At 43.3% G+C, this 18,229-nt stretch overlaps 2 protein-coding genes and 1 pseudogene across 6 annotated transcripts in view; all 3 read right to left on the reverse strand.

Annotated features, from left to right (window-relative positions):
• LOC8031429 (ceramide phosphoethanolamine synthase) overlaps positions 1–18,229 on the reverse strand; it is a 125,872-nt gene that overhangs the window by 9,846 nt on the left and 97,797 nt on the right. For all 5 annotated transcript variants that reach the window (XM_029988612.4, XM_040214151.3, XM_040214153.3 and 2 more), the window contains one exon: positions 17,374–17,528. In XM_029988612.4, coding sequence (XP_029844472.2) covers positions 17,374–17,528 — 155 coding nt within the window. The remainder of the gene's footprint in view (positions 1–17,373; positions 17,529–18,229) is intronic.
• Positions 1,033–12,140, reverse strand: LOC115308474 (annotated as a pseudogene).
• On the reverse strand, positions 8,714–11,499 carry LOC121047226. Its single transcript, XM_040502323.2, has one exon. It carries the CDS (start codon positions 11,383–11,385, stop codon positions 9,373–9,375), a length of 2,013 nt encoding a protein of 670 aa, XP_040358257.1. The 5' UTR covers positions 11,386–11,499; the 3' UTR covers positions 8,714–9,372.

The following is an 18,229-nucleotide window of genomic DNA, read 5'->3' on the forward strand; positions in this document are numbered from 1 at the left end:
CAGGAAAAAAAAGGCTGCACATGTTTTTTGTGGCACGTGTTTTTTATAATTTGTTCTCTTTGGCGCAGACCTTAAACAAATTTGTCATATTTTTTTAGGGGCTGATATTACTGTGGGCACAGCACACCTACTTGCCACTTGTTTTAGATTGTATCTACACAAGATATCGCATAATCTAAAACAAGTGGTAAGTAGGTATGGTGTGCCCGTAGTATTATCAGCCTCTAAAAAGATGTGACAAATTTGTTCTAAGGTTTGCGCCAAAGCGAAAAAGACACGCGCCACAAAAAACATGTGCAGCCTTTCACTCCTCGTTCATTGAGCGTAGTGTACAGCATTCCTCTTCCCTGTGGAAGATGCTATGTCGGACAGACTAGAAAGTGTTTGAATGACTGGCTGCAAGAGCACGATCATAAACTGTATGAGGTCAACCTTTTGGTGCATTGTAAGACCTCTATCTGCACACCATCTTTAGAAAAAAATCTCAATCATTGGGCACTTTAATGATAAACAAACGCGCGAGGTGCTCGATGCGTTCACCATCTTGAGTCTGACCGATCTCTGCGTTAGTCAGCCGTCGGTTGCTTTGAGCGAAAAAGAAGTTGCCTTTTTGCGAACACCTCACTATGACTGAACTGTTTACCCCCTGGTGTTGATGTCCCCCGTCATGAATCGTGCTTCATCTTTTCTTTCTTCACTTAATATACCAGAGTTGCGAGTATGCGCCTCTCTGACTTCTGTGTTTTTCCCTTGTCTCTTTGTGTGCAATTTTTCATCATGTAAACAAGAGGGCCAACAAGGAGAAAATGAACTGCCAAGTACACCAAATGTGAGAAGGAGGTTGTGCACCAAATCCCATGTCATGTAGTCAATGTTACATTGGACAGAAGGGAAGGTGCATCAGTGACTAGACGAGAGAACATGCAGCTTCGGTGAAGGCCACCACAGCGTGCAGAGCACCTACCTGCCCATTGTCATATGTGCCTGTGTGTACCAGACTTTTCTAGCCTAAACATCCTGGCAAGAAACCGCCACAAGTTCACTCGAGAAATCCTGGAGGCCTTTGCTATTGACGCAAAAGCGGACAAGTGTGTGGGTATACCTTCCATCGCACTACACCACAAGGAAGGTGAGTATCTTAGAGGGGCCGCACCCATGGTGGACAAATGGAAGACGAGGAGACGCTCGAGTATAAGACTAGAAGAAAAGGAACTCCTCAATTAAATCAAATGCAGTGTAGATAAAAAAGAAGAGAAACTCAACGTAGATGAAGAAAAAGATGATCTGATTAAACAGTTGCTAGTCCAACGGTGTGTCTTTCTTATCTCTCTCTAATCCTTTTATGTCCAGCTGGCACTATATACAATTGCCATGTGTAGAAGCAGTTAGAAAAACTTGATTACTAAAACGGTATCGTATTAAAGAAAAGCCGGAAAGGACTGACTAAAGCCTGTCACTAGACTAGAACAGAAGTCGAGACATTAAATAGGCCTATTGCCGCTTTAAAAAGTAAAATATGACAATAGAATATGAAATAGGCTGAAGAAACTCTAGAACAGGACTAGACAGAAAAAAAAAATTAAAACAAACAGACTTTCATCTTCCCAAGTCAAACCACAGTAAAGCCTGTCACTAGACTAGAACAGAAGTCGAGACATTAAATAGCCTTATTGCCACTTTAAAAAGTAAAATATGACAATAGAATATGAAATAGGCTGAAGAAAGTCTAGAACAGGACTAGACAGAAAAAAAAAAAATTGAAACAAACTGATTTTCATCTTCCCAAGTCAAACCACAGTTTCTGTCGATGGGATGTTTTCGACTTTTCTGGCTGCAAACAAAACAAGAAAATAATTAATACAGAGTGCCGGAAACTAAATTTGAGGTGGCAAATGATCATAATACGTGGAAAACATAACAGTGTAGCTTAATTCGAAATTTAGCTTTGTGACAATGGTTTGCAGGTTTGGAAACCCCTCAAGAAATTAGGGTGTACTAGAAATATCCTAGTGGGAAAGAGAGTTCATATAGAGCCGCAAAAAGGCTGACCTGATTTCCCACATAACTACGAACTAAAAGAAAATGACAATCTTGTTCAAGTGCTTAAAACAGTGAATTGATTGCAAAAAACAAACAAAGTAGCAAACACTTATGACAAGAGACAACACAGGTACATCTCTCAACTAGCAAAAATAAAATAATGCCTTGTGGTAGTTTATTGATGTTGCTAGTTGAACTGTACACCCGTGGCATCTCTTGTCATAAGTGTCTCTCTTTTGTTTGTTTCTTAACTCCCACCAACATGCTATCAAATCCTTTAATTTGTTGTTGAGTCACTTGTACCTAGTAGTTGTCAGTCCTCCTGCTCAAGCAAACCAACATTGAAACACGCGACAAAATACACCTTGTGACGACCCGGAGCTGAGCTTGTTGGTGCAGCGCTTGTCGATGGGGCCAAATGAACCTACAGCACAAAAACAGGAAGAGAGAAAATGAGACAAACACAATGCCGGACTAACTTCATCCACATACTTTATTTACAAAAGAACCAGTTGGCCCCGTCTGGGGCCAACCTGCTCCTGTGTAAATGAATAAAAATGCACTCCATTAAACAGTTTAGTCCAGCATCGTGTTTGTCTAATTTTCTCTGTGTTGTCATCTTGTATGTTCAGCTGGCCTCACCCAATAGCAACACACAATCAGTCCCACAAACGGCTGTCAGAAATACTTTTACTGCCCTATTTTCTAGGAAAGCAAGACAAAGAAAATCAAGCTGAGTGCAGAACTTTCTTATTCGGCTGCTACATTCTGTATGTTAGAAAACCAATTTTTACTTTTTTCCAATAAGAAATTATTGTAAACAAAGCTTCCTTCGTTATTTTGTAGTTGTGCTCACTGCTTCTGCTGGTGCATTTGATTGGGAGGGGCAATGATACAAGTGAGCATGTACTATTGCAATACATTGCAATATGAACACAAAGCGCATAACTTTCAGTACACTGCTTACACACCAGGCACCAGTCAAGGCATTCAAGAGTTGGAGATTAATCTAGTGTCCTTGGTCGAACTACACATGTGCAAGCTTCGCTGGCTCGTGGCCAGTTTGTGCAGCATTTGTAGAAAGCCACAAGCTCTCTTCTTTGTATTTCAATGTATAGCGATAGTACAATAGAACTCTTCGCTGTGTTACAGATCTCATGCATGGTTTACATTCTTCATTTTGTAAGCCTCAGGAGATTTTTAGATTAATCATCAGCTTCAATGTATTTGTATCCTTCCTGCAAAGATTAGGTTGTTGCTTGCCTTGAGCACGGAGCCGGACGTTGGCGAAGCGCAGCCAATCACCAATGGCGCGGCCCATCTCGTCGTCTGTTGCAGTTTTGCGGGTTACACGTACAGCAGCTGAAAAAAATATGCACAGCTATCAGAAGTTTTATAACGATCACTGTAAAGTAATACTTAATAATAAAAAAAAAAAAAAAGACGGGTGCATGCAAGCACATTACTCTCCATAGTGTAGACAGTGATACAAAAACATTACTCTTACCATAGATCAGGCTAAAGATCTTCAGTTTCCCGGCTTCTTGCTTTCCGTTTCGCCCGGTTCTGTTGTAGAAGACGGCAACTTCATCTCCGACAAGTTTCTTAAACACCGTTTTTGTTGTAGAGGCTACATCTCTACCTCCAATTGGCCAAGCTCTTTCACCTAGAAATCAAAAGTTATCCACAATAAGCCACACATAAAAGCTTCTCTTGCTCAAAGAACAGAAGAAAGATGAAAAACAATGACTATTTCAGTACATGTATGTTCTGGATAATAACCTTTGGCTGTAACGCACAACAACTTGAAACTTACTAGCTTTGCAAAAATGGCTTCATTTTTTAAGCTAGCCTCCAGGAAGGCAAATTCCTCTCTTGTCTTCACTGGATAGACTGGAAGGTCTTCTGGATGGACTGGACCAGCCATGGCAGTAGGGTCATCAGCATTCACATGCATCTGTATTCTGGCCAACATTGTAGCCATGCTTGTCAACTGTGCCTTAATACACTCAAGTTCCCTAAGAACTGTGACCAAAGCTAAAAAAAAAAAAAAAAAAGAGCAATACGTTAGAACCTTATCAATATTGAGTGTTCCGATAAAGATGATAAAAAAACAAGCCTTTATTCATTTTCAAGGTGACAAGGAGTTAATACTTTAATCGCTTAAAGCTGTAAGAGCATTAAAGATACAGAAACTTTTCTCTTGTTGCTCACGTTACCGAAGCACTTAGCTTAATTACACAAACAAATTATCCATTCTTACAACGTGCAGCATGCATCAATGCTGCAAAGCAACAAGGCTAAAGTTTTTTTTTTTTTAAACAGGACATGCCTCAGCCAGGGTTGTAAAGCACCTAGGTACAAGTAACTCGAAATCGGTATCTAGGTACCTTTGTTGTACCTGACATAAAAACCTAGGTACTTTCATTTTTCGGTATCTGTATCTGTACAGGGTTGGAACTCATGAAATGTACTTGGGAGGAGCCACGGGAGCAGCTGAACCTACATTCTGGAGCAGGCTAGGAGCAGCTCAGATAAGTTTTCACTGCACTTCAGTTTATGTCTTAGTAATTACATGCGCGAATCACGTGACGTGCGCAAGCAACGAACGTGCAGTTGCGCGAAGGAACAGGGCAATAAATTTCGAATTTATCCTATTGTGTAACTCAATAACGAAGCAGCAGACTATGATTAAGCGTAGTTATCATATTCGAGGCGATAAGCAGGAGCAAGGTTAAAGTATGCCAAGCAGATCTACCGCTTGCATGAGAGCTGCTGGCCGGCAAGGTTTCGGATTGGACCGCATTTCAGTTCTATCAAATCACGATTTATCTTGTGGGAATGCGGTTCCAACTTTTAACGATGAAGTACTAACAGGAATCTTTTGCTCCTGTCTTCAACTGGCTGAAGTCTGGATCCCGGGCCGCAGAGCCTCAGGCAATCTGACTCTTAACGACTCGACCTCACTTCTGCTGACGTGCTTAAAGGGCAACTCCGCTTCATTTTTGGTTTTGAAAAAACAATGCAGTCCTCTTCAGTATCGCCTAGGAAGACCACGAGTGAAATGTTACGACGCAGTTCTGTCTAAATGTTTCTTAAACGGTCCGGCAAACTTCGCAACTCGCCAAGTTGTCGAAATCGGCTGACTTGAGCGGGCGATCAGGCGCAACCAACAGCGCAGTCAAGGCTATGGCATGGGCGGAGCCAACATTGAGCTAAACGTCATTATCATGGCCCCCTTTTGCTTGTTTTCACTTCTCCGCGCGAGCGTAGCGCATGACGTCAGCAACGTTGCCTCTCGGCGCTCAGCGGTGTCCACATGATTGGTGTAACGCGCCCGCGCAGCGCGTTTCTTGGGAGCCGTCCGGCCGCCCGCCGTTACCGCCGTCTTCCGCGTCACAACCGCCGTCGTCGTCTCACCGATTGTGATTATTGTCTCTCGGAGTTTCATCCACACCACGGACACCATGTGCGCAGACTTATGCCGCAGTTGTGCAGACGTCGTCGAATGCCGTAGACACCAAAACGTGGCGAAGAGTGCGGTGCAGACGACACTCGCGCCTGCCACACGCCCGCCCCAATCCCGCCCGTCGTTGGGCCGAGGATCACGTGACATCTCGTACCACGTGATGGCCATGTACTTGGCGGCCCGAGGCCAATGTTGCCGGGCAGAGCCGAAGTTTCGGTTTCGATTTCAGCTCGTGTTTAAAATTAGATTTAAAAATATATAGCCCACTTTTCGCAAAGCAAACAACGTAGTGTGTTTTACTAGGGCTTTTTAATTCGAAATCACTCATTATCCCGAAATCTTCGGAATTGAGCGGAGTTGCCCTTTAACCGCTTATGGTTGAAGGATAACAATCCAGAAGCAGGTGGTGTAGCGCTTGGAGTCTGACCCCCAATTTTTTTCGTGCGCTTCTGACTCGAGATACACAGGGAGAATAAACAGAGCAAAGGAGTGCAAGGCCGACCAAGCTAAATGCGCTCATTGTTGCGAATCGGGTCGATAAAAACCGGAACCAAGACAAAATACAATTCTTTTGGTGCATAATGGCACGAGGTATTGGCTGTGGCGCAGTTTCCACAACATGTTTCAGGATGGCGCAGACATATGCGTCTGGCGCAAATGGTACAGCTATTCCACCCCTGCTGTATTTTAGGTACATTTTCCAGAAACTTGTAACTAAGTGAAGTTACTTTTTACAGGTTCATGTGTCAAAAGTGCACATACATCCTAACTCTTCTGTCAGTCACAAAATATACTTGCCTTTGCTTGAAGGTTCAGCAGAGCAGTTCAAAGAAGATGCACTTTTTGGTCTTCCTTTGGGCAACACCAAGTCATCTGAAAAACCACAAGCAATGCATAAGTAATAACAAGGATGAGCAGTTGAACTGCTATGTCACAGTTGCGTATTTCCTTGGATGGGAGTACAAGGCTGTCAAACTGCAAGCTGCAGTGTGCTTTATTCTGGAATCCTTTCTTCTTTTTTTTCTTGGGGAAACGCGGAAAGGGGCGAAGGGGGGGGGGGGAGTCCTCTTACGAGGGATCCGCGAGCCGCACTTGGACCAGCAAAGAGCCGCATGCGGCTCGCGAGCCGCGGTTTGCCCACCCCTGATCTATACCATGCCCATACTGTACACTATGCGACGCTGTTAGCACAAACACAACATCGTCGGGTTTACTCGCTTTACTTACACAAATCAGGTGATATCACCAAAATTACTAATGCGGTGAAAAGGGCCCATAAGGGTTTCACAGCTTGAGCAAAGCACAAAAAAGCGCCGATGTCATGTTCATGCTAAAAGTGTCGCACTGTGTACATAACAGCCTGCACGTGGGTCTAGGAAGGCCTTTTCTCAACTCTAGATTACAAACATTCGAAGTGTGAAATACATGATCTGTAGTTTTGTTTTGATTACCTTGTGCATTTCACTTTATCACTAGTATTTGTTCATGTAAACCATTTCCTTCAAAACACGTGTAAGAAAAAAGGACTTGCCACCATCAGTTTGGCCTGCTCCTCCACAATGTGCTCCACTTTTTCTTTGAAGAGGTGGTGGCGGTGGGGGCTCAGCGAGAAATTCAATGTCACCTTCTGGAGGTGGTTCTTCAGTTACTCCCTCCTCATCGCTGCTGTCAGTGAGGTAGTCATCGAAAAATGTCGGAGGTCGCCGTATTCTTTTTTGCGATGTCTCTGCTTCCGATGTAAGGTCGGACTCTTCCTCCGCCTTTATGGACCTCTTGCGGGCAACTTCGTAACTGTCTGCAAGTCAGATGTTATGTAGATAATGAATTAATAAAAAATGTGCGTTGAATGTGAGGCATTATATTTTGCTGAGTTTTGTCTAAGCTGTACGTAGCTTCTGCTAATGAAGCATATGCTGCCTTTTTGTAGCTATCAAGCTGTTACCAATGTGTCCTATTAACATAGGCAGTGGGAGGTCTATAGTACCGTTACCATAGTAACTAAAAAAAGGGAGTCAGATATGATATGTACTTTAAGAATTATTTCACAACCAAACCCCCTTCTCTTTTGTAGATTCTGCGAAAGTGTGGATTGTAATAACTTTCAATAGAGCAGTGCTCTCTTCAGAATGAAAAAAAAAAACTAATGGCGTTCAGGGCGGAGCTTACCTGTATATGACATGACCCTGCAGGCAAATTTTGGCCAGTCTTTGCCTGGCTCCGTTCTGTCCCTCACTGCACTGTTCACTTTTGCAGTATTTTTAAACGGTGGCCAGGGAGCTGTCCCGTTCTTAATCCAGCGTGTTGGAACCACGGCCACGTCATCAGTCTTCATAAAATGGGCGACCGAGAACATCTAGAAAATTCAATTTGAGACCGTCAGTAAAGAGCATACCTACAAGTTTTATGAAGTAACAAGATTAGGGGTGTGCAAATAGTGATGTAACCAAATCAAACATGAATCGAATATTGATGAAACCAAATAAAATATGAATGCTGTGTACATGGTTTATGAAGGTGAAAATTACTAAAACTAAAACAAAAGAAAACTCATGATGTGTTTGGCATTTGTATTGATAGATGGCGCTCCCTCCTTATCGCAACGGCTCGTGACCACCGTGGTTTGTTAAAATGGGCATAATCTTTTTGAAATGTACCTTCGGTTAAAAAATAAATGCGGACAATAAAAGCAAAACTTAGAGTAAAAAAAACGTGTCTGTATAACGGTGGCGCTTTTGCTGTCAACGGATTTCGTCTGCGTGTCGTCTGCTTTCTTTCACTGGTCGGCTGCAACTTCGGAGGCTGCTCCCGACGCCATCTATCGATACGAATGCCAAACACATCCCGCTAATGAACCCCTCTCGTTTACGTCGCTGCCCGCCGTAGACCCTGGCAAGTTTCTTGGCCTTATTTTTTACAGAACGAGAACTACGCTTTATAATTTTACAAGAAAAAACCGACCTGTGAAATACACCGCTGACGAAAAGTTTAGATTGTTACGTGCAGGCATTGATTTTTACGGTCCATTTCAGATCGAGCCTGGTGGCTTGAACCACCCTATATTTCATGGGCTTTCTTTCTTTGCTAGAAAAGGAAGCAAACAAAGTGTATTGTGTTCAAAACACCCCAGTTGGCTGTTTCTCAAGACTTCTAAAGCCTGCCAGTTGACACCTTGATCCTGCTGGTCTTAAAATTGATATTTAAAAGTTTGCCAAGTCTTTCTTGCGTTTCGCAAGACACCTGCTAACAACATAGTGGTTTTCACTTGTGTAGAGCAGAGGTGCACAGACTGGAGGTTGTGGGGAAATGTCTGGCGGCTACAGAGCCTCGGAGAGCTCCAAAAATAGTTAAGGCGGGGGTCGCCGGAGGGCACTCAGAAGCTTTGGGGGTTCGCAGTCCCGAAAAGGTTGTGTACCTCTGGCGTAGAGTGTTCAGTCTTTTTATACTTGCGGCATCTTAGCTGGGATATCTATCAGTTGGGACAATAGTTACGTGTAATCACCAAGTCAAAGGATAATCACATTATCATTCATTTAAAGAGCTAAAGTAGTGAGCACACATCATGAGCAAAAGAAAACTAACCTTTTATTAGACATTCACCTTACAGCTTTTCTATTTTGGTCTTTCCATCATATAAACAGTTCTATTTATAGCAGCTTTTTTCTAATCCCTCAATTTTCAACCTACAGATGCCTTATAATCAGAAGAAATGTCCTTAAAAATCCCCTAGCAGTTATTAGCATAAAGACATAATTTATGCCAAAGACATTAGCACACACACTTTATTTTTATTCGTGATGATTATATACTCATTAAAACAACACTATAAGTGAGAGCACATTTACGGCAGATATTGCTTATCTGAGCTATCCTGTGTGCAAGAGTGGCTTAACCAAAAATTCACCCCCACAAGGAAGCCAGCAGCACTTTGATTTGACCTGTTCAACAGTCCACAAAGCATTTGCAGACGAAACCTGAGAAGCCCTGAAAGTACACAGTCCAGTTGTGTCAACAATGCCGGCATAGAAGTTTGTTAATCTCTTGAAAAACTGGCCACAGATCTTGATCTCTCCATCACGGGACACAACATTTGTTGCGACGACTACATTTCCATCTTCCATCAGAAAACATGAGTCTGGTAGGTTCACTTCCAGAACCATGCCTTGAAGAACTAGCTTGTGATACTGCTCTCCCTTAAATCCTGGAGGTGCTGGTCCGGCATTATGCGGCTTTTGCAACAATGCCTGCTGCTTCGGTGGTATTCTAGGATGCAAGTCAGCATGACTGCGCTCTTCTAAGCGTTTTACAATCTGTTGTAATGGTCGATTTGGTGACTTCAAATCTCGCTTCAGTTGACCCAGAAAGTTCTCAAACCGGAACGCAGAGAAGGAGTCAAGGTGACCGAACCTCCGCACATCAGCAGTAAGATGCAGCAGAGAATGTATGTTGTACACGTAAATGCCTTCACCGTACAGGTCCCCAGCATCAGAAACAAACTCTTCAAGCAGCTTCTCTGCAGAATCAATCTCCTCATGGCAGAGTCGTGGGCTTGACAGGATTGACACTGCAATGCTCAGTTTGAGAAAGTGCTGGTAGTAGCGCTTCTCCATGTGGTCTTTTAGAACCGCAGGACCGAAGTACAAGAGGAAGTTTCGTAGCTCAGTGGCCTTCCATCTCTCTAATTCATGAAGACTCCGGGGCTTCCGAGCCATCTCCCGAGGGGTGTGTCTCTGGAGTTTCATGAGCATTGTTGAGATGCTAGTCTGTGCACGTGGTGGGAGCTTTGATCGATGAGGTCGTCCCCGCACCCAATAGTGAAGTAGAAGCCTCCGCATAACGCCTAGGCAGACTAAATGCATATAGTCGAGGGGAAATTGGCTTACCATGCCAATCTGTAGCTCGACCAATGGGGACTGTCGATGATGGTGCCCTTCCTGATCCTGCTTTCGAAACGACTCGTCTGTTCGTAGGGGGCTGCTGACTTCTGGAAGAATTACTTTCCGGCAGCTTTCAGAGAAGGTGCCTTCTTGGGTGCACTTTTCACAACTGAAGTATCCCCCATGGCCCTTGATGCACTTCAGAAATGCCCTTGCGGGCGCATCGCAAATGAACGCATGCACTCGAACTACGCACTCCTTTCCGCCCTCGGTCACGTGTTCTTCCAGCAATGTGCTTAACTCCGAAATGAAATCGGTAAGGTAGTCATCCAAGTTCTCCGGCTTCTTGTCTCCAACAAACAGAGCTATGACGAAAGGTTCAGGATCGCAGCTTTCGACGACAGATGCAAGAATGGGCCAGAACTGCTTGCTGGAACTTTTCGCTATAGGCAGGCCATCAACATTGATGAGCAACGAAATGGTGTCTCCAGTGATGCTGCCTGAGCTCATCATTCGTTTTAGTGACGATTCGATTCCGAAATAGTGGTAGAGGCCGGACGCTCCCATGTTTTTCACATTGCAAGATCTTGGTGTCCCCATTAGGCTTCTTGCGTCACTAGGCAGCTCCGGGTGATACTTCTTCAATATCTTTAAAAGCTTGCTAAGATGGGATGCGCAGGCTTTGGTCTCACGTGCCCAGGTGGCCAGCTCGCTTGCCAAAGTAAACTCATCTGCACTTGAGATTGGCAAATGAGTTTCAGTTTCTTCGGAAGCTGATGTGCTCGCGCAAGGATCTCTGGGATCGTCGACTTGCGGTGCGCTCAGACCCTCCCTGGCTCCGTCACTGCTGTCGTCTGATCCGTCAACCGCAGAATTTCCATCGCTCTCGTCCGGAGCAGACTTAGAAAAAATGTCCGCAAGATGGTCGCGCACGTTTTCGGCAATAATTCTTTTCTTCTGTCGGTCGCACACGTCATCAAATGCTCGCCTCTGTCGCTTCATTTTACGAACCAGGAGATCGTTTCCTCTTAGCACCGTTCAATCACAAAGGGATATCATGCATCGCGAGTCGCGCAGTCTGGCGTAACCGAAATCGCGCGCAATCGGCGAACATGGTTGCCCACTTATCATAGTCATTGGTTGCGCTAGAAAATTTTGTCCGGATTTCGTCCGGGTCATAGTGGCAGCGCTTCGCTCTTCAAAATAATAATCACTGTAGAGCCCTCAAATAATTACTCTTGTCTATTATTACCTAACCAGCCTCGCACATTCACGAGCATGTGCGAGGTTTAGGTAATAATGGGCACCCTAAAGCGAAGCTCTGCCACTTACAACGCACCGCCTTGAATTCCGTCTAGGACCGGCACCGAATTCCGGTCCTAGACGGAATTGTTGAGGTCAGATATCGACCTCCAAAGGATCCAAAGGCTCCAAAGGAGCCGTCCCGATTTCGGGTACCCGAGACAGGAATACCCACAAACGTAATATGCGAGATCCCGTCGGTTAAGCAAGTGAGCAGCATCACTAAAGGAAATGAGGTACCGCTACTTACGTTTCACGCAGGGTACGCAGGTGCGTCGGTGCCACAGTGGGATTACGCAGCCTGACCGTTAGGCACTTCGAACCGTAACTACTAGAACTTGTCTTCACGATGTTTCAGAGCCACGGTTGTCAGGTCAGAACCGTGCGAGCCACAATTGTGCGAGCCGCGATACAAACTTAAACTTAGACCGCTTAAACCAAACTTAAACCATACTTGAACCGGCGGGAACGTATGTTGCCAACCTAAGCCATTGGTCTAAAATAGGCTAAACCAACCGTGTATGCATTTTGTAGTTAATAAATTATATTATATTTTATTTTGTGACTTAAAAGTAGAACACATCAAGAAGAAAATATCTGTAGTGTATAGTATTAATAAATTTACTCATCAGACTTTACTTATTTACACACCCGACAAACTCACAAAACCAAAGAAAAGAAGTCTAGCAGCACTGTGTTTGTATATTTAGGGTTGTGATGGCGGCTGTTGTGATCTGGTTCTACGGGTTCTACGGAACGATTCTTACTCATTTACGCCTTGCTTTGCTTGTTAACGCTCTAAAAGTAGCGCACACGGATGGTCTTTTTGTGCGGTGCAGTGCGTGTGTTGACCATGGGCTTGCTTCAAGTTCAAAGGTACCCTTTTCGTCTCTGCCGTGTTTTGTGTTTGTACTAAGAGATTTACAACGTTTCGTTGGCTCTTTAGAGAGACCGCATCAAACAGTTTCTCAGCATATTTGACGGGATTTCGCACATATGTGTAATACGGTGGTGGAACCTTTCAGCAAAATTATAGTCTTCAGGGATGACGTGCTTGCGGACATGGTTGCAACTTCTGCTGGTCGCCTCTCTACAGAGAGTCGAGCTCCGGGAACACTCCGATGAGGTGCACAATGCTTCTCAACTCCGCGCGGCGGCTTCTCTCACTTCTGAAAGTGCGGACATCCGCTTCATCGCGGTTAGGCCTGCCTGGACGACTGCGCCGATTGCATGACTCATGCTGATTGCCGGGAACATCTATCGAAATCCCAGGCCGTCGCCAACCTCCCCGAGCTGCGAGAAAGCGGTTTACAACAACGTGGCCGCCCTAAAATGTGACCTGTGTGATTGGTGGCTCCATGGGAAGTGTGAAGGGCTGTCGCTACTCGCCTACCGATGCTTGGCCTCCTCGCCGGGCACTGGTTTTGTGGCTCATGCCAGCTTCCTCCCTCCGATGACTCGCACCCCGCACCCATATCCACCGGTGTCGTGCCCCCCCCCCCCCCCCCCCCCCCCCCCCCCCCCCCCCCCCCTTCCCCCCACGAAACTGCCAGGCCCATCGCCCGGGACACAAAACGGAGTGACGCTAGTAACCGACGTACTCCTCCCGCACCGAGGAAGCGGCGACACATCGGCATCCGGTATACAAACGCTCTATCCATCAAGAACAAACTCGGACCTCGTTGTCTTGTTTGAAACTTCGCCGAACACAATCTTTGGGGTCTCAGAAACCTGGTTGGATGATACAATATTCGAAGGACAAATTGCTGACACCCAAAAGTTTAGCATCTTCCGGAAAGACAGGATCTCATCGAGAGGGGCAGGAGTTGCCCTGATTGTACTGTCTCAGTTCACATGTGAACGGCGAAGGAACCTCAAACACATAGTTGCATGGATGCCAGCCTCCCCACAGTACCAGCACACATGTGTACATTCCCTACATAGTGCAGTAAATATATCATACTTCTATCTAATTCAAATAAGGGAAAAGAAAAAAAACTAATTATTTTGGGACAGACATTCATTCTGGCCAAATGAAACAAGTATTATGTTTGCCAATTTCATTCCCTTCCCATCCCACTCTTTATTTAGTCGTAATAAACACCAGAAATGCCCAGATTCATTTTTGATCATTTAGAAAAACAAAGCATGACAAAAAAATTTTCATAGGAAAAAAAATCTTTTATTTAAAGAGGCACATGTTTCTATACTTCAGTAATTAATCCACCACCTTCGGGCACCTCTGGAGTAAATCGTAGGGTGATGCAGGTCACTTCAAGAGGGCAAGGGAAACGTTAGCAGGATCAAGCTGGCAAGCGGAGAGACTGACTGTTTATGAAGAAGGGATGAAAGCGGTTTCGTGATACACATCATCACTTCACTTATCCACAAGCTCCGTAGTCTATATAATCACCTCCTCTTCCCTCAGGCCTTCCTGGTAAAGGGAAGTGAATCTATTAATGTGAAACATAAAACAAGTGAAACAAGCACATACTATTTGTGGCTGTCTTTCTTTCAAAAAAGTAGCATAGCACATATTTTAATTTTCCTTGCCATTTTTTTGTATCTTTACGCTGCATTTCATTTAGATCTTACATATAGGTAGAGCCCTGCGTGGATAACAGTTTAATTATCTGCAGACTTTGTATTCGAACCGTATCCGCAAACTTTTTACATTATTGTATCCGTATCCGATCTGCATCTGCATACTTTGTATCCAAACTGTATCCGCATACTTTTTACATTATTGTATCCGTATCCGAACCGCATCCGCAAAATGTGGAACCAGATCCGACTCACAATCCAGGCATTCATTGTAAAATAGAAATGACACTTTTTAAGCTGTTTGCTTATCTTTGTACCAAAGAAATCTGGCTCGCCATTCAAAGGAAGTGTCATTTTATCATTATCAGTTTCATCGGATTTATATTAAAAGCGATTAGGAAAAATCATCTCAGTTATGTGATCATCCTAGGAATCCGCGACACTCTGCCCAGAAGGAGCGCACAAAAAGGTTATATATGTTTTTTTTTTTTTTTTTGCTTTGTAACACCTATTTTATGCGGACGCATACTTTTGAAGGATAAAAGTTAAAAAAGGGCATACTAAATATGACATTACAGTTCTGTTAAACAATTAAAAAGTAATAGAGGTTCATATTAGTCCGGCTACGACGCACTGGCGTCGTAATTGGACGAACATGAACTACCAGGCGTTTTGGCTAGGGCTCTAAGCATACAAAAAAGAAACACAGAGGCAGTTTACCGTCTGCCTATGCAAGTTCGCTGTTGACTCTGAAACTTTACAAACCGTGGTGCCACAGGGTCGCACTCGCTGTCGAGGCACTTTTTGTTTTTAATCATGACCACACTACTCTTTGCGAAGAGGGGGACGTTTCTTTACTTCCTTGTGACTTGTACGTTTGAAGTTTTCTTTGCCCAGAAAAAGTTACAGCTCTTTCCCTGCCAATGTGCTAGCTTTCTTGGGACAATTGATGCCCTGCAATCTTTACTTTTTTTAAAGGTAGCATTTTTGACGAGAGGAAACACACTAACTGAAGCGATCTTCAGTGAGAATCAGATCTTTCTTAGGATCCCTATTGTTTCTTCGAAACGCGTTTTTGTGGAAATATGTATCGGTGGACAACTTTTCATGGACAAACGGTTCATCGACGCTGTACGTTTTGTGGGCACATGCCGCTGCAATGTTTTGTCGACAACGCATTTCTTCACCAAGCTGCTAAAAGCTAGCGAGCTTAACCAAACCATGCCCCCCTCTCCCCTGTAATCCAGGCGAGACTCAACAAGTTTGTTACAAAAATAGCAAGGTTGTGTGCAACAAAACATCTCAGGTTTTTCGATGAAACGAACAGGAGAAGCCTTTCGATCAAACGTTTCATCTCGACGAAACGATTTGTAGATGAGACGTCAGTCGACGAACTGAATGCCGCTGGGCAAAAATTTAAATCCGTATCCGCTGATATTCGCAGCCTCTGCCATCCAATCTGCAATCTGCCAAAATTTGTTTAATTTTCATCCGCATCCGCCCGTTTACTGCAGATATCCACAGGTAATCCGCGGATATGCAGGGCTCTACATATAGGTATCCAAGATTTTCCATTGTTTGGAGTTAGCAGCTGCTACAGAAAAGCTTAATCAAAATGCTTCCATCCTTATAGGGCAAAAGACAAGAAATGCAAAAAAGTATCATAGCATATATTTTCATTTCGCTTGCCATTTTTTTGTACCTTCACGCTACATTTCAATAAAATCGGAAACTAAAATAGTGTACTACATTTTCTTACAACATTTGCAAAAATGTTACTCTTTTCAAAATGTTACACCAATAAATAACTTGTTACTGCATGTTGTGTTTCATTGTGAACTTCAAAATAATGTTAAAAACAATATTGTCAAACAATTTCTTGAATATAAGTATTTGCAACAATTATTTGAAGTTTGAAAAACAGATATGTGATCAAACCAATACATTATTTCAGTATTACTATTTAACATTTATTTACTATTTTGCATTGAATGTTATGTTTCCTTGTAAGCTTCAAAATGACATTGGAAATATATGTTAAAATGTTATTTCAGTGTTACTTCTTGCAACATTATTTCATGGTTCTCCATTCACTGTTACTATGTTTCATTGTAAACTTCAGAATAATGTTAGGAGCATAATGTTACTAAATGTTACATTAATGTTAGTGCTCACAACATTGCTTTACAGTTATGTATTGAATGTTGTTATAATGTGTCGTACACAACATTATCGTTATATGTTTAATTTGAATGTTACACCAACATTGATAACATACCTAAAACGTTGAGTGTTTTATTTGAACGTTGCCGTAACATTTACACCTAACACAAAACGTTATTTCAACTTACACAACAAAAAAATAATGTTATTATAATGTTTTGTGCTACCTGGGATATGACAACTCGTTCTACTGAGCAATCCATGTTGAGGAGTTTCGCAGGTAGTATATTGCAAAACAAACATCTTGTCTCAAATATATTGTACAGCCTTAATTAATGTGAGTCAAGAAATAATTCTGGTGTCAGTTGTGTTATGTATAACTTTGAGCAGGTTAGAAATACCCAATGCAGCAACCCGCATCTCAGAAATATCTAAGGTGCCTTAGGCTTGGTTCACCCATTTATGTCTGAGCGTGATCAAATTCACCGTGCTCGCTTGTAGCCGCCTACGACAAGAGAACACACTCACACGGTGGCGCCATTTATTAGACAGCCCTGGAACACTCCCGATGTGTATACAATTAAACTGTAGATTGGGCAGTATTTGATAGATCAAATGTAGGCACTGTCTGTAAGAAAAAGTCGTTTATAGCATTGTCAGATTAATTTCAAGCCCACGGTAAAAGAAGGATGCGTAAAAAAAATATGTGCGCAGGTTGAAAGTGTTTTTGCGCTGCCCGATCGGTGATGTGTTCTCTCCTTGTAAGCATTTACAAGAGAATGCAACACATTCAAGCGTACGGAACGAGAACTGTGTGAATCATCCTTAACTGCTCGACTTACGAACGAAACTTACTTCGGTTGGAACCTGCAAGCGTACATTCAAACAAGTCAAAGATGGCAGTAGTGCGAATGAGTCTTCTAATTGTAAAAGGACACGTGCTCTACGGGGAAAAAAAAGAGAGGTGTCTAAAGTGCTCACCCCTTTTCCTGAGCCGGCAGTTTCGAGCAGCATGTGATATTCGTTGATATAGCGATCCCAGAACAGACAGCTGATGGCCATTTGCACACCGAAACACACAATGACAAAGATGATTTTTTTCACAGGATGCTGGATCACAGAGAAGGTGGAGATGCCTGCCAATTAGAAAAAAAAAAAAAACTAATTAGCCCACGTAAAATCCCGAATAAACGCCCACCCCTGGTAAATAGATAAATGGTGAAAATATTAGGTGTACAATCTTTGGAGGTGAGACAGCAAAAGTTAATAAAACAAAATAACCGATAAACACCAGCGCACCCGCTACCAACTACATGAAACGATACCGCGCACAAATTACGGACACCGTAGATTTGAGTTCCAGGGTGCACTAAACACGCGGGAACCGACTATGGACTCGCACATCATGGGAACCGATTTCGCACGCGCAGACCATGGAAAGATCAGACTCAGGTTGTGCAATGCGATCAACACGCAAGGATTGTCTAAGAACTTGCTTGTCACACATACAGATAACGCAGATCGCGCGGTTGACGCAATTGCCGTAGGACATCACGTGATGTTCGGCGGGAATACGAGGTGGGCGACGTTTCGGTATTTTGACGGAACATATAAATACTCTGCTCTTCATTCATGCATAATCGTTTTTCTATACTCGGGTTTAAAAAGTCACAGCTGTCAAACTACCTCAACTAAATGCATTTGGAAAGATATCTGAAGATAGACAAATACCTCTAATTGTGTTTGTTTTTAAATACTTTTTTAAACTTGTAATTGCGTCTGGAATTAAATACATTTCTATCAGAGTGCTTTGTATTTGTTGTTCAATGTTTTTGTG

Source organism: Ixodes scapularis, unplaced genomic scaffold (genome assembly GCF_016920785.2).
Source record: "Ixodes scapularis isolate PalLabHiFi unplaced genomic scaffold, ASM1692078v2 PGA_scaffold12__126_contigs__length_90152505, whole genome shotgun sequence".
Lineage (NCBI taxonomy): Eukaryota > Metazoa > Arthropoda > Arachnida > Ixodida > Ixodidae > Ixodes > Ixodes scapularis.

Coding starts and splice junctions, on each gene's coding strand:
- LOC121047226 (XM_040502323.2), bottom strand. CDS start 11,385: ATGAAGCGACAGAGGCGAGCATTTGATGACGTGTGCGACCGACAGAAG.